The sequence below is a fragment of the Suncus etruscus genome, chromosome 1 (genome assembly GCF_024139225.1).
Source record: "Suncus etruscus isolate mSunEtr1 chromosome 1, mSunEtr1.pri.cur, whole genome shotgun sequence".
NCBI lineage: Eukaryota > Metazoa > Chordata > Mammalia > Eulipotyphla > Soricidae > Suncus > Suncus etruscus.
Window position 1 is genome coordinate 167,507,768 of NC_064848.1, and position 17,492 is coordinate 167,525,259.

A 17,492-nucleotide genomic window follows, 5' to 3' on the forward strand; every position below is an offset into this window, starting at 1 on the left:
CATGAAAATAGTTTGTGTAGTTTGCATAGCATCTCATAAAGAGTCTGAATCAGTCCATTGTTGTTCCAAAGTAGCTAAAACATAAAGACAAATTTGTGTTTTAGTGTGGTATAGTCAGTTGTGTGAAGGCACTATTAGTATCTTTTAGTTTAAGAATGATGTTTTTTGTTCTTCACCCGATTAACTTTGTCTAAACAGAACTATGCAACTAATTATAAAAACGCCCAAATAAACTTATTGGGCTGTACGTTTTATGGGCAATGGAAGAGGACTTTTGTATTTGTGAATTTGAACTTGGATAAAAATCTTTTGGATTTCTCTACTGATTTGTTTGTTCTTACTCTAGTGGAAAACAAAGAGACTCTGAAGCATTTGGCATCTCTTTATGCAAATAACCATCCCTCTATGCACATGGGTCAGCCCAGCTGTCCAAATAAATCAGGTGGGTATGTTTCCTACCATTTGTTACTGTTTATATTGCTGCTTTTGTTGGTCAGTTTTTTTGGTCCTAACCTTGCTCTGTGTGCTCATAGATGAGAACATTCCAGGAGGAGTAATGCGTGGAGCAGAATGGCACAGTCACCTGGGCAGCATGAAGGTATGCTTTATAGCAGTGGGTTCAATTCCCAGCAATTTCATATGGTTTCCCAGCCTGCCAGGAGTAATTTCTGAGTGCAGAGCCAGGAGTAAACACTGAGCACCTTTGGGGTGTAGCCCCAAAGCAAAGCAAAGCAAAACAAAGCAAAAAAAGAAAGAGTTGGGTTATCTATCATTTATTTCTATTTCTGCAGAGACTGGCAGTTTGTACTTGTAGATGTGTTTGGTGACCAACTGTGGAGGTTCTTTTCACTGTACTAGATAAAAGAGTTTAATTTATAGTTACCATTTTGCTTCCAGGCTGCACTGCCATTACAAGTTTTGAAACGTAATACTGATTTAGCTCCTTAATGGTAGGAATACCTTTGAGCATAGGTATTCTGCTTTGAGAATACAGAGGTTCATTCATATAGATGATCTACTCTGACAAGTAATTTTTTCCCACAACCTATATATAGTTTATAAAATATTTGCAACTACTTTTATATCAACAGTCACCTTTGCATTAATTAATGACAGTAATCATTTACTTGTTCAAGCACCCAGAGGTAGTGAGAAATTCAGTATTGTCTTCAGCTCAGCTCTTTCAGTAGTAGTTTTTTCTCTTCAGTCATTGTCACTTGGTAGAATGTGCTTCTGTGTCTTGTCTAGAATCCAGATGTTATTAAAGCAGTCCCCATATCTGAAATAATATTTCATATCTGATATATATATATATATATATATATACATATATATATATCCCATCTCAAATTTTTTTAGTTCCCTTGATTGCTAGGAAGCATTAGACTCAGAGTTGAGTAAATAGGTCAGAAGATTAGAACACAAACTCACTGGAACAGAGCCTGGAGCAGCTACTGAGCTCTACTAGATGTAGCTCTGAAATAAAATAAAAAGCAAGAGATTAAATTAAACACAAGGGAAATGATGTTATCAAGAATTGTAGTAAACACCAGACCAATAAAGGGTTGTTTTTCTTTCTTCTTTTTACTTTTTGGGTGGAGGATACCTGGCTGTGCTCTGTAGCTACTCTCAGCTTTTTGCCCAGGGGTCTTTGCCAGCAGTGCTTAGATGATAATGTGGTGTTAGGATTACATCCCAGGCCTTTGTTTTTCTTTTTCTATTCATTTGTTGTTGCATAGTTGAGTTCTATCCATAGCTATATATTTTTTTACAGCAATAAACTTAGGTTTATAATTTATTTTTGAATTGAGATGTTATTTTCTTTGGATAGATACACAATAGTGTAAGTTCCTAGCTCACATGATAGATCTATTTTTTTTAATATTTGAGACATATACATTACTGTTTTCTTTGCAGACACTGAATTGATTAATAATCCCATCAATGGTGTGTGTGTGTGTGTGTGTGTTGCCATGGATTGAACCAAGGCATGTGAGACAGACATATTCTCTGCCATTGAGCCACATCCCCGGCGTGCGTGCATGCGTGTGTGTGTGTGTGTGTGTGTGTGTGTGTGTGTGTGTGTGTGTGTGCGCGCACATGCATGTATGTGCTAATTTCTTAACAGTTTTCTTTTTCTCTCCATAGATTGTTTTCTTTTTCTGTTTACTCAGGTATTTAATTTAATTTTAATAGCATTATACTTAGTTATTACTTTTTTCACATTAGGATGTGAAATCATTAGATCATCATTCCGTTTGCATGTACAGCCTTAAAATTAAATTCCTTAACATTTCTGCTGCATTACCTCATTTATTTATTTATTTATTTATTTATTTATTTATTTATTTATTTATTTATTTATTTATTTATTTATTTATGGTTTTTGAGTCATACCCGGCAGCGCTCAGGCTCTATGCTGGCTCTATTCTCTATGCTCAGAAATCGCTCCTGTCAGGCTCAGGGGACCATATGGGATGCCGGGATTCGAACCACCGACCTTCTGCATGCAAGGCAAAAAAGCCTTACCTTCATGCTATCTCTCCGGCCCCACTGCCTTTATTTATTAAGAACTTAGTGCATGTGAGGAATTTTATTGTTTTAATGATAAATAACATTCTCTGTCCTGTTGTGTAAACTCTGTAATTGTGTTATAGTATTCATTTTATTCAAATGAAAACAACTTTGTATCATGAGAAATTAAAAGTGGAAAGGGTAATTACTGGGCTGGGGGGATAATTCAAAAGTCTGAAACACTGCTTTGCATTTGGAAGCCCCAAATTTAATTTGTAGGCCCTGGAATCATATAGACCCTGAACATGAAACTGGAAGTAGTCCACAAGCACCACCAGATGTGGAAAAAAGTTTAAAACTACCAAAATTAATAAATTAAAGGTAATACTTAGGTATTATTTGGGATGACATTGTGGAAAGAGGAAGTAGTATGGGCAGAAGTCAACAGTCTGTTTAGATTATGGGAATATAATAGAAGAGGAGAGTAAAAAGAGATTGGGACTTTAGTGATTTAAAATAGGAAGTTTCTAGATTTGGAGAAAGAATTGAGTGACATCATCTGAGTAGTACCACAGAAAAATTCATCTCAACTGTGGGTAATAAAGTTTGGAAAGAGAAATGCTATGCCCCTGATTCAGAGCAGCCTGGATAATAAAAAGTAACAAATAAAAACCAAAAACCCTGAAAGCTTAAATAGGACAGAGGCCAAGAGAGTAGGGTCAGGGATAAAGTTTCAGAAATAATTATGTAGTGAAATTGACTACATTTGGCTAATTATAGATAATATCAGGCAAAAGGAGTCAACAATAAGAAAATTCCTTTAAAACAATGAATTGGGATAACAATGAGAGTGAGAAGTGATCACTCTGGAAAAGAAGTGAATGCTGAAAGCAGATAAAGTGATACGCAGTAATAACCCTATTACAAACCACAGTGCCTAAAAAGAAAAAAATGGAAAACTGCATAGAGGCAGGCTGAGCAGGGAACTGGTAAAGGGCTGGGTGTTCATTGTATAACTGAAACTCAATCATGAATAACTTTGTATCTTATGGTGATTTTTTTTTAATGAGGGTTTGGAGCAATAATACAGTAGATAAGACACTTGCCATTTGATCCCTGGCATCCCATATGGCTCCCCAATCCTGCCAGGAATAACTTCTGAATGTAGAGCCAGGAATGACCCCCGGACATCATCAGGTGTTGCCCCATCAAATAAAACAAAAAACAAAATGAGTTGGGACCAGGAGATAGTACGTCAATAAGGGTGCAAGTGTAGTGTGTGTTGTCTGGCCTGTGTTTTGGTCCCCAGTACTTCATAGTCTCTATTGATGTACCAGTTGCACTGTGGGAATCATAGACAGGGCCACTGGGCCTCCTGAACACTATTTGCAAGGTCCAAGAAAGAAAAAAGAAAATGAGTTCTGAATTAGGGAAAGGGTGGTAAGTTGGGTCTTGAATCGTTCCTGGATAAATGTTGTACTGCAAGCAGTGGCTAATGTCACCAACAGGCTTGAAAGTGCCTGCAGTTTAGGGATCAGCCTGTATGCGCCATCCAGACCCCCGAGAACTATGGGGAAATGCCAGGGTTTAGAGGGCATCCAGACCTCTGCATGTACTTGTTTATCTATTTATTCAATAAGCCCTAATGACATTTATCTGCTAGGTATTACACAACCTACTGAAGATTCAAAAATGAATTATGGGGACTAAAGAATTCAAAAGGCCCAGGTTTGATCCCTGGTTCTTGGTATCCTAAGCTCTGCCAAGAGTAAATGCTGAGTACAAAACTGAGAGTAGGCCCCAAGTACAAACAGCTGTGGTACAAAAAAAATGAATTATACATACTCTCCCAGGCTCAAGGGCAAATAGACATGTCTATGCTGGTGACTATTATAATACCTGCTGGTTCACTCATATTTGAATAAAATGTTGCCATTTCTAGTTCAGATCAGGTTTTTCTTTTCATTTGTTGCATTAAGAAATCTCATTATTACAAGTATTACTTTTCCTACATTTGTTCTCAAATTTTATATTGTAGGATTATAGTGTCACCTATGGCCACTGTCCAGAAATCACAGTCTACACCAGCTGCTGCTACTTCCCCAGTGCTGCACAACTCCCTTCCTTGTGGGCAGAAAATAAGAAGTCTCTCCTTAGCATGCTGGTAGAGGTGAGTCTTTATTAAATGAAAACATGTGTCCAAGAATTTGAATTTTCTTTCATATTTTACCAAAATTCTGTATTGTCATTTCAAACATAACCAGAAAGGGAGAAGAGGTTTGTTCATATATGTTGGTGTGAGTTGATGCTGTTTGTTCACTAATCTGGAATCTGCTCTGACTAAAGTCATTTAACTTTGTGAAGCTGTTGCAGGGACTATTATTTGAAAATTGCAGTTAGTGGAGGCAAATGTGCTGTCATGGAAAGTAAACCATTCCAGGCATTTGGGTTCTAACCCTTTTAGGACATAGCTATACCAGGAGTCTTTTTTCTCATTTGTCTGTCTCTTTGCCTCATTGGTGGTGGGAATAAAGCTATAATGAAATAGCAAAGTCAAAGTTGATGGAGAAGGAAGAGTAATAAGCCACTCTTGGGTTTATAGTTGGGAGAGAGTTATCACTTCTCCACATCACTAATATAACAGAAACCCTGACCCTCCCCCACCCCCCTCCATTTCTATCCTTTTTTCATCTTTTTCCTTCTTGCCTTGATTTCTTTTCCTCTGTGTCCTCCGTAATCTCTGGGGCCAAGGTTGATATGTGCATACCTCCTTTGCTAAGTTACATTTCCTCCTTCAGTTATTCTATATACCACAGATAAATGAAATCGTGCTGTTTGTCTTTCTTCTTCTGGCTTACTTCACTCAACATGACATCTTCTAGTTCCAACCAGGTTGTAACCAATTGTATAATTTCATTGTTCCTTGCAGTTTCATAGTTTGAGATTTTAAGTTGAAACCACCAAACTTTGAAAATTGTCCCTCAGGGTGACAGACAGCAGGGTAGAGGATGATGGAATATGGAAACTGGTGATGGAGTTGACGTAGCTGGTGGGATTGGTGTTGAAATTTTATATAACTAAATTGCAACTATCAATAACTTTGTAAATCATGGTTCTTTAAATAAAAAAGTAAAAAATAAACAAAATCATAAAAACAATAAGTCTTGTGGGCAGTTGTGGGGGAATTTGTTTTGTTGTGTCTCAAACTCTTGGCTCAGGGCAATCTAGCATTATGAAGACATTGATTACTTATAGTAAATGTTTTTTCAGGTTCACAAGGGAGTTCATGGATTTGTTAAAGATAAGATGGGAAAACCAATCTCTAACGCAGTCATTGTACTGAATGAAGGTATAAAAGTACACACAAAAGAAGGAGGTTATTTCCATATTCTTTTAGCCCCAGGGGTCCATAACATCAATGCCATAGCTGATGGGTATCAGCAACAACATTCACAGGTAAGAAGCTCATGTAAATTCTTTCGATTTACTATTTTTTAATCTTGATAGTAAATTTTCAGGGAACAAAATAAAAACATGCTCATCTCTTTGGTATGATATCTTGTTATCCTTCTGTTCTTTGATAACAAAAGAAAAATTTTAGAACACTTTTATATACAATTAGTTCAATGGAATTCAACCATTTTATACCTGCAGACTCACCAGCCTGTCGATTGGTAGTTGAAAACCACTGCTTTACATGACAGTAGTCATCTCCTTTGTTTAGTGTAGAGATCCTGGAAATAGAGCAGGAATGTACTTACTATGCCTTGGTAAACCTTTCCCTAATCCATGCCCCTTCTCCATCCAGGTTTTTGTGCATCATGATGCAGCTAGTTCTGTGGTAATAGTCTTTGACACGGATAATCGGATATTTGGTTTGCCACGGGAGCTTGTGGTAACTGTATCAGGTAAAGAAATTTAGATTTTCTGCAGATGTTAATTAAAGCCGGTACTGACATTTCAAACTGAGAGAAGAAAATTTTCCTTATCCTCGAAAGTGCAGCACTTTCTTTTTCACCACTTATCTAAATATAATTTTCCTGGACTCCACCCTTGCTTGCTCTGACTTTCTTATGCTCATCTCTCACATATTCAGATTTGTATTCAAACAGTACCTTGACAGAAAGGTCTGAATATCAAACCAAATAGTAATGTATATTTTATATACTGGGACTTAACTATATGTGACAGTACAGTATATATTTAATTTTTGCTATTTCATCTTTTTCCATTGAAGTGTAAACTCTGAGAGAACAAGTTTTTCTCCGTCTCCAAGCATATATAACCATGAATTTACTTAAAAGTTGTGGGTTGAATGAATGATTTGTCTTATAGGAAGATGACTTTTGACTTTTAAAGTTCTTTTCTTCAAGATTCTAAAGGATTAAAGAAATCATTTTCTTTAGAATTGGTGCTTATATTACGTGAATTCCTGAAAGATTAGGATTTTGTGATAGAATTATTTACTGTATTATAGGATATTATATTATATTATTGAATTATAGGATTATGTAATAGAATTATTTATTGTATCTTTTGACACAGTAAACCTTGGTTTATGTCCATATGAAATTTGGCACTCAATATAAAATAAGTTTTATTAGTGTGTAGGATAGATGATTTGTTATATTAGAAATATAGGGGTCCAGAGCAGTGGTGCAAGCAGTAGGGCATTTGCCTTGCACACGCTAACCTAGGACGGACCTGGTAAATTTTTTTCTTGCACGTAAAAAAAAAAAACTCCAAGACAGTAGCGATTTCTGTGAGCACAGCCAGGAGTAGCCCCTGAGCGTCACCGGGTGTGGCACCCTCCCCGCCTCAAAAAAAAAAAAAAAAAAAGAAATATAGTTCACATCTTAGAATCTGTTGTAGTGTTGTAAAGTGATCTTAGCTTGGACTGAATAAAAGTGCATCAGGGGCCTGGAATGAAAGTATAGCAGGTAGGACTGTTGCCTTACACACAGCCTACCTGGATTTGGTCTATAGCATTACATAGATTTCTCTGAGAAATGCCAGGAGTGATACCTGAGTGCAGAGTCAGGAGTAAGACCTGAGCTCACTGAGTGTGTCTCCCAAAACCTCAAATAAATAAAAGTGAATCACTAAGAAGTTAGGAACACAAGTGCACGATTTAGCCATAGTTTAAATCTGACTCCATGTATTTGTTGTCAAGTCAACTTATATAATTTGTATTCTCATTATTATCTGTAATGAAGATTTTTTTATTTAGTTTAAGGTGTTTAGGGATTATAGTGTTTAGGGCTTGAATCTAAGTTGGCTGTGTTCAAAGCAACACAATCCCTCTACACTCTCCCTGTCCCCGGAACTAAGATTCTTATTCAGACAATCTTACATATAAATATTTTACACAATAATTATACTTGGAGGAGATGAAAATTTACTGAAAAGAAAAAGTAGAAGTCATTGATTAAAAAGCAGATAATAGCACACTTTGATCTTATTGTGATAAAACAAAAATGCATATACATATGTACAAAGAAGTACCTGAGAAAATATGCACTAGGATTATTAAGTATTATTTCTAGAGTCAGGGATTTAGCTCAAATGGTAGAACACATGTCTTGTGTGGGACTCTGAGTTTGAACCTGGCCCTACATGGCCCCTGATAGATGGCCCCTTAAAAATAATCGTTGTTTAAAGGAAATGCAAGGATTTAGGGGCTGGTTTATTGGTATTTTTGCTTATCTATATCTTTCTAATTTTACACAAAGTACACATACTGCTTTTATAATGATTGCAAGGGTTTTTTTTGTTTTAAGTGCAAGAAAAAAATAGACTATAAAAAGTGCCATTGTAGGGAGCTGATTATTTATAGTCTTAAAGTAGATTATGACTCACTTGCTGGTTTTGGTTGGCAGGTGCCACTATGTCGGCATTGATCTTAACAGCTTGCATTATTTGGTGCATCTGCTCAATCAAGTCCAACAGACACAAGGATGGCTTCCATCGCCTCAGGCAACATCATGATGAATATGAAGATGAAATCCGCCTAATGTCAACTGGCTCCAAGAAATCCCTCTTAAGCCATGAGTTCCAGGATGAAACGGACACTGAAGAAGAAACATTATATTCTAGCAAACATTGAATCAAACCTTGCATATCTCCCAACTACAGTATCAAGCAAAACTACAGTTCTTTTTGGGAGACAGTACAGTTAAGAAGATGGACTGTCTTGCTTCTTCTAAGAGCTTTGGGAAGTTACCTTGCTAAATTTCTATTCTCTGTGAATTTGGCTGGCAGTTTTGAACTTCCCTTCCTTAAAATGTTCTAACCTTTAAAAAAAAATCTGCTTTCTATTTATGCAGTGGAGATGGAACAGCCAATTTATTTTTCTTTTTTAATTTAAGATGAGCTGTTTGCAGCTTATGTTATAACTGCATAAAGCCAACTAGTGGATGTTGTATTTTGCACATCGGGCGTTTACTAGTGACTTTAGCTTTTTATTTTCAATGGCCAAAAGAATCCATGAACATTAAGGCAGGGACAGCAGTCAGAATCTGACATATAGCTTTAAAAACTCTAGGTTTTCTCAACCTACTGAAGAGTACTTTTTTCTAATTATTAAAAAAGCTGGAGTTTCTCTTGCTATTCAGGTTTAATGAAGGCTGAATTGATTTTCAAATATATATGTATAGAATGTTAGAAAATTAAAAAATGGGCTTTTGCACTTGGCTTTTGCCTGTTCTAGGGCTTGATCAGAACTGATGAGCTGTGCTCCAAGCAGGATTTCACTACCTCTCTTCTAAGGTTTAGCAAAGTTCTAATTATCCCCATTTTAAGGGAGAACTTACTGACTTTGTTGTAAAAGATCTAAAAGTCCATTTGAGTGGAGCTCTCGAGAGACCTGGCAAAATTCATGCTGCCTATCTTTTAACTCGGTAAAAACCCACCGGTGCTGCTGCTTTTATCTGTGAAGCATTAGTTTATTGCAGAAAAGCCTAATTCTTTCAGATTTGCTAAATTTGAACCTTTTCCTGTGCCGTACACATATGACCCAGCAATCTGCAAGATCTGAATTCTACTGAAAAGATATTAAATGTGGAAGAGACATACTTGTATATTTTAGCCTACATTTTGGACACAAAAATATCTACAGTTCTTGCTTCAGCCCAAGTCTATGCCTAGTAGTAGCATATTGATTTCAAAATAGCTTGGCCAGTCTTATTAATAGTAGGCCTCTAAAGTGATTGGGTTCTTGGTCCTAATATTTCATTTGATGGTCTCTTTTTGGTCAGCCATTTTGTTAGGTGTTGAGTTGAAAACATTGAAATATGGCTCCCTCCATTAAATAAAATGCAGACTGTGGACTGCTGTGTGATAGGACATAGGTGTGAGTGTGATTTTCACTGCCAGTCAGGTTACTACAAAGACCTGAAGATTTACATTTTCTTGTGTCTGTTGTATCATACTTTTCAATGGAAACTATGCTTTTTGTAAGTATAATAAGTGTTACCAATGAAAATGGCTAAATATCTTTGAATGTTTTAATGGCCAAGCTGCTGCTGAACTTGTATTAAATCAGGGGATCAAAACACTTGCTCTCATCATCTCAAATTGTATTCTGTATCCATTGGGTATCCATTGCTATTAGTCATCCCAAAGCCATCCTGGGGAATGGTTGGTTTACCACCCAGGGAGATTATGCAAGTCAGCTTTGTGAAGAATGTACCTAAAATATCTTCATAAAAAGATTTGGCTTAGGGGCCAGAGAGATGGTGCATGAGGTGAATCATTTGCTTTCATGTGGTTTCCATGGCCACAACCCTGGAGCAAATACTCAGTACCACTTATGATCCTCTGAGCACAGAGCCGGAAATAGCCCCTGAGCATTGCCGGGGGTGTCACTGAAACAGGAACAAAAATCATTGGTTTAGGGCTGGAGTGATAATGCAGTAGGTAAGGCTCTTGCCTTGTATCCTCGGCTGACCCAGGTTCGATCTCTGGCATCTCAGATGGTCCCCTAAGCACTACTAGGAGTAAATCCTGAGTGCAGAGCCAGGAGTAACTCCCAGAGCATCACTGTGTATGACTCCAGGACAAAACCAAAACCAAAAATTGGCTTAGCAGGAATAAATGAAATCATTAGTTAATTTGTGTGATAAATCTGGATGGTTGAAAGTCAAGCTATTCTTTTATTTATCCTGTTAGTAACAACTTAAGTTTTGAACCCATGGTACCCCACTTTCATTTTACCAGACACGCAAAGGAGATTTTGTGGGATGTTTATACCATACACATATGCTATTTATGATTCTAATAATTCTTTTAGAGGATGCTTTGGTGGTATTTTTTTACAGCTTTATTTTTTAAGAATGCAGAGTGAAAATGGTGTCTGTGCATGACTGGCCTTGTTTGGGATACTGATGGTAGAAATGAAATAGTTAATGTGATAATGTTCTACTTTATTAACATCTGTCTTCACTATAGGATGCCTTTTAAATTCAATTCTCCCTTCAATTGACCATATCCTTCGCTGTACATCAGTGACTGGAGGTCATGCCTTTTAAGCATGTATATTTTTAAATAGATAAACAATAACTCAGTAATTTTTTGCTGAAGGGAAAGCCAAATTCTGCTATACATCTTTAATCTTTAATGAACTTCTAAACAATGTGTTGTGCTGTCAAGCAAGGCCTTTTCCACTTGTGTTAACTATTAAAATGAATGTACATATAGGATCATGACTACTGTGTTCTCAGCCCTGCTTTGTCTTTTATTTGTGGCTCTAATCTTAGACCACATTCACTGCTTAAGGCATTGAAGCCATAGGGGAGGGGGAATGCAATTCTTCAGTGTTTCTCCTAAAGATGTTGTAATTTCCCTAGAGTGTTGGAGGTACATAAGAATCACAGTGTTAAGATATTTGCCCAACTCTTGAGTTGTGTCTATATCTTTACTCAAAAGGCATGCTGGTGGGTTATTTTATTTATTTATTTTTTTTTGGTGAACAGTTTGTAAGCCTTTTCTCCTCCCAGCTCCTTCATAAAATCAAAAGTGATTGAGTAGATAATGTTTTAAGTGTCTGCTTGTACAAGTGTAGTGATTATGCATTCAGTAAACTGAACAACAGTTAACTTCAGAAAGAAGACCTTTGGTTTTCATGTATGTTACTGAACACTTTGAGTAGTGGCTGGGACCCCATCCAGTTGAAGAGTGCTTGGATGTTAGTGAAGGGATCCACTTTGGAAATCTGTCATCCTCCATAATTGAAACATAATGTATATTTGAATTCATCTTTGGTAACTTTCACCTGAATGAGACTTATTGAATTAGTGGATTAAGAGCTTAAAACTAATTATGCGCCTACCAATAAAAGGTAATGCTCTGCTTGAGCTTACTGGTTTCTGAGCTAACATACCAGGTTACTCAGTGACCATGACCTGCTCCTCCATTTCCATTTTTTTCTCAGCAGTAAGTATTCATTTTGTCTTCATTCAGCAGTAGTTCATTCTGTCTTTTTGTTGCCAGAAGTGCTCGTATGCCAGATTTTATCCCTGCTGTATTAAAATTTATTTGGCTATGGAATGCTGTAATTATGCCCTCTTATGGTTCTCTGGTGGAATTGTTTTTAGTAGCATCAAATCTTATAATTATAGAAAGATTCCACTATGATTGATGTTCAGTGGTTTATATCTAGCAACTATTTTATAGTTCTGGGTTTCTAATTTGTTTTAATTAAAGAGGACTTTGGGAGAGGGAGCTGTTTAGGTCTCTGGGTTAATGTCATCTGAATTTGGATTTCTAGTTCATGAGGAAATACCCATTTCTCTTATTTTTAGCAATAATCAATACTCCACCTGACTTTCAGAACATTGCCCTAGATGATTTTTTTGAAAGTTTATGAAATCTGGTAGTAGCCCTACCATTTGAAGAAATTGGATATAGATTATGTAAATATTACGATTATGAATTTAAATGACATAACTCGAATATACAAGCTGCATTCTGTGCTGGCCATGCTGCAGATTTTCTGGAGATGGTGTGACATGCTGTGTTTTTGTGTGCTATGATTTAAAATCAACATTTCAGCAATCCATTATTTTTTCCAGAATGGTATTACCCAGCTCCAGAACAATCTATAGCTCTCTATAAATGAGGTGCCCTGAACTGATTCATCTCAAGTGCTTCGGTCTGGTTTATTTCATGCACTGTGCCTTCAAATGAATTTCTAAAAGGGACTAAATGAAGTTGAATAGTAGTTTTAAAAAGTCAATCTGTGTAATTTATGTGAAATCTTAACTGTAATTAAGTCCTTTCTGGTTTTTTTATATGTAAACAGATCTAATCCTGTATAAAAGTTATTTTATGATGTTTGTCTTTGTGTTTTGTCTCAATTTTTTTTTAAGAAAATTAGGCCAGAAATAGATCAGAGCAATGTTATTGTTTCATTGTGAGAGTTAATGCATTTGGTGTTTTATTTATCCTAAGGTCAAAAATAGTACCAGGCTATGTTCTTGTCTTCATAAATCGACTCAAAAGAAAGCTGTATTTTGAAATAATGTTATATGGTAGTCAGTTTTCACAGCTCAGCTATACTAGTGTGCATCCATTTATTTCACACAACAATGGCTTTGGAAAGAATTCTGAACTAATTTCAAACTTGTAAAAATGGTAAAACTGGTCTTTTTACTGAGGTTAGGCTAGTTAGAGTAATAGTCCTGCACTTTTACACATAGTAGGGATAAATTCAACAGACCCTTTTCAAATAGCAAGAATTTGATGATGATGCTTTAGTAGGAATTGGGGACAAGTTATCTAAGAAGCACAGACTTTGTTGACAGTGACTCATGCAGAACAGAGAAATAAATGAAAATAAACCAGAGAGAGTAAAGGAATTGGGCATTTGCTCTGCACAGAGCTGATCCCAATTTGATCTCCTGCACTGCATGTGGTCTCCAGTAGGGAAGGAAAGGGAGGGTGAGGAGAGAAGGAGAGAAAGAAAAAAAGGAAATAACAGAATGGTGGAGGCAGGGAGGAAGGAAGGGAGAGAAAGAGGGAGTATAGCCTGCCCCAGTCTGCCAAGCAGCTTCCAGACCAAAGACACTAAGTGCAGGCAGCTGGCCACCTGCCCCATAGTCCTTACAATTAACTGACCAGAGAAAAGGTACTATCACTGTTCTGGAGGTGAAATTTTAGGTTTTCCTCACAATTTGGTGTATGTGGAGTTATAGGCTGGATTGCATCAGGCATCCTTGCCTGGAATCAGTCCCCCAGCACCATTAGCAAGTAGGTCCAATGCAACAAACCAAGGAGATGGGGATGAAAAATATTTTTTTCCTATCCAAAAAGCATGGAGGAGGCATCCTTGCAGGGCCCCAGGAATGAAGCCAAGAGACCCAATCAAGGTACCTTCCCCCACTACTGTGGACAAAGTTTCCAGACCCAGAGGCACCAGCTGTAGGCTGTAGGGGTCTGACACACTGACATTCCTACTGAAAGGTCCAAAGTCAAAAGCCGCCCAGATGGGACAAAATGTTGGGTGTCTTTACAATTTGGGATGCAAAGAATTATGGGCAGGACTTCAGGAAACTAGCCTGGTGCCTCCTCTTCTCAGTAACAGTGCATATCAGCACAACAGTATTCACTCCAGGAGCTGTTGATACAATATTTGTTTTTCCTAAGAAGGAAGGGAGGGAGGGAGGAAGAGAGGGAGGCAGGGAGGAGCTGTTATATTGAACCAGTCGAAACCTTTGACATAAAGAAATTTAAAAAACATGTCACATTATGGAGAAAATAGAAATCTGACATTAAAAAATCCAAAACCAAAGGAACTCATAACAATAAAAATAAGCATAAACTGGAACAGGAGTGATAGCACAGGGGTAAGGTGTTTGCCTTGCAAGCAGCCAACCCAGGATGGATGGTAGTTCGAATCCTGGCATCCCATATGGTTCCCCAGCCTGCCAGGAATGATTTCTGAGTGCAGAGCCAGGAGTAATTCCTGAGTGCTGCCAGGTACGCCCAAAAGCCAAAAACAAAAACAAAAAAAAAAACAAAAAAGCATAAACGAGTCACTTCTCAAAAAGATATAAGATGCTCAGTTTCATTAAGTATATTATATGTGAAAACATTGAAACCAAAATGTGATATAACTTCCTATACCTCAGAACAACTAAAAGTAAAACAACAAAAACCCCTTTCTTTGAACCTCAAGTGACAAGCTAGAATTCTCATGTTTAGAATATAAAATGAAATAACTATATTGAAAGTTTCTGCTCTGGAAGTGTGTCTTTGTCTCATAAAGTTAACCATGCAGCACTCAATGATTGAGCAATCTTGTTTCTAGAAAATTTCCCAAGATAAAAACATTTGACCACACAATGGCATGTGCAATGTGCATAAACACAAATATCCCTGTATTCTTTTGCACCTGAGTACAAAACTGGGGAAAACGCAAAGGTCTGTCACCAAGGGAGTGCATGAACATGATAGGGAGACAGTTAGATGCTTGAATATATTTAATAATAAAAAAATAAACCAATGTATTCAAAAGCTTAGATGAATTTCAGAAACATAGTGATTGGGTTCAGCGATAGTACAGCAGGAAGAGTACTTGTCTTAAATTCAACCACCCTAAGTTTGATCCTGGCACCCTTTACGGTTCCTTGAACACCACCAGGATCTGGAGTTGAAGAATGAGACCACACAATTGAAATAAAGCAAAGTTTTATTATTTATTATTAAAGTTTTATTTCGTCTACCAACAAGCTACAAACATCAATCAGTGCTCCACCCAGGGGTCACAGCCAGGTTATACAGGGTTTTTGAAGCAGGAAGTGTTGACCTTTAAGTTGATTGGCTGTTGTCTAGGGTCTAGGCAATTGTCTAGGGTGTTTCCAGAGTTTTTCATCATGTCTTTTATGACTAAATATCTAGGGTTGTACATTGTGGTTTATAAGGCCTTCGGGTCTGCAAGTCATTATTGGGATAGAAATCTAGCATTTAAATGGAAACAGCCTTGTTAGCCTTAAATAGAAACTTAACTTTAGATTGACAAAATGGAGTCTCTTCTGCTTTAGGTTTCCCATTCCCTCCTCTTCTCTTGGACCTGAGTCAAATCTTTGACTCTCCTTGAGATCCCTCTGACTCTGTCCCTATCTGTTGGCACATATTAGGATTTTAGCACAATCTTCTTAACTGCATTTATGTGAGTTTGAATAAAACGGTCTATATCAGTGGAGCATAGTGAGAAACCCCAAACAAATGGCATAAGTAAAAGTTTAGGAGAGGGATCCTGGGGTGACAGTTTGACCCACAAACCCTCCATCCACTTTTAGGCTAAGAGTCCAAGTATAGTTCACAGCAAATGGGGGTGTTGATTCCAGCCATTCATCCCGGGGCCACCACTGTCAGCAGGAGCATCAGCATGATCTGCATTCTGACCTGATTTGGGACCTGAGGATCTGGGAATCTGCAGGGTTTCCTTCTCATCTAGGTGGATGATTGCTTCACAATCTCTTAACCAACTTTAAGCCCTGAACACAGTTGGGTGTGCCCCTGATGGACAAAACAACAACAACAACAACAACATAAATTCCATGGTTTTGTGTTAGAGAAAAAAGACCCCCCAAAAGGGTACCTATTGTACCATTCTCTTATAAAGTGCTGGGGAAAAACAAAACGTAACAGAGGGGCATAGAAACAGTAAAGTGGATAGGGTGCTTCATTTGCAAGCAGGTAACCTGAGTTTGATCCCCAGCATCCTATCTGGTTCCCCAAGTACCACCAGGAACAATTCTCCAGTGCAGAGCCAGGAGTAAGCCTTGAGAATAACTGTGTGGGTGTTCCCCTCCAAACAAAATCAGACAACTATGACTTGAAATTAGATGGGGGTTTGACTGAGATGTAACTAAAGTGGTATAAACTTAACATGCTGTGTGAAGTGTCTGTAGACTTTGGGGCAGTGGTTCCACAGTTATATACATTTACCCAATTCATCCAGATGTAGATTTAAAATGAATCAATTTTTTCCGTATGCAAATAGGGTAAATAGGAGCCAGAGTAACAGTACATCAGGTGGGGAGCTTCCTTGCATGTGGCTGAGAAAGGTTCAATACCTGACATCCTTTATGGTCTTCTCAGCATTGCCAGGAATAATTTCTGAATGCAGAGCCTGGAATAAACCCTGAGCACCATAAGGTGTGGCCCCCAATCAAACAAAATAAATGCCAACAAATCCATCTTTAAAAATAATCAGGTTCTCTCGGGTATTTCTTGGGTTCAGTAAAGGGTGTAGTATATTCTTTACCTACCAGGCAAGTGTCTCAAGTCATAAGCATTTCCTTCACAAACCATAAGGTGGCACCAGAGGCTCAGCAGAATGCCTATTAAATCCAGCAGGTGGCAGCAAACTCATGCCAACTTAAATTGATTTCAATTTGACTGGCAGAAATAGACATAAGAGGCAGCGAGAGACAAAGAAGAGAGGAGAGACTTAAATGGTGGGAACACGTATATATCCCATATATCCCAAGCACTGTTCTCCATATTTCATAGCCATTATCTCATTTCACCTTCAATCCTGTACAGTGATCATGATTGTCTTTATTCTAAAGATATACAGTTGGTCTCAGTGAGAATAAGTTTTCTTTTTGTTTAGTTATCTGGGAGTGATAAGAGATATGGAATTTGAGTCTCAACTTTATTTTCTATTTGTGGGGTTTTTTTTTGGGAGGGGCACACCCGGTGGCATTCAGGGGTTACTTCTGGCTCTTGCACTCAGAAATTAGTCCTGGTAGGCTCGGGGACCAATATGGGATGCTGAGGAATTGACCCCGGTCAGCTGTGTTCCCTACCCACTGTCCTATGTATTGCTCCAGTCCCAAGTCTCAACTTTCTTTCCACTTATGCGCAGGTCCAGATGATCAACATATGGGGTCAATAATCAGCTGAGAATTCTTTGAGGCCGCATTAGAGCTGTTTTGCATGCATTTTGTCCAAAACTGGCCAAATATTTA

The 17,492-nt window shown here is 37.7% G+C and overlaps 1 protein-coding gene across 1 annotated transcript in view; it reads left to right on the forward strand.

Moving 5' to 3' along the window:
- CPD (carboxypeptidase D) overlaps window positions 1-10,069 on the forward strand; it is a 71,280-nt gene extending 61,211 nt beyond the window's left edge. The window contains exons 16-21 of the mRNA XM_049789691.1: window positions 347-442; window positions 534-598; window positions 4,553-4,684; window positions 5,785-5,970; window positions 6,323-6,422; window positions 8,394-10,069. Of these exons, the coding sequence (XP_049645648.1) occupies window positions 347-442; window positions 534-598; window positions 4,553-4,684; window positions 5,785-5,970; window positions 6,323-6,422; window positions 8,394-8,620 (806 nt within the window). The 3' untranslated portion in view covers window positions 8,621-10,069. The remainder of the gene's footprint in view (window positions 1-346; window positions 443-533; window positions 599-4,552; window positions 4,685-5,784; window positions 5,971-6,322; window positions 6,423-8,393) is intronic.
- The last annotated feature ends 7,423 nt before the right edge of the window (window positions 10,070-17,492 follow it).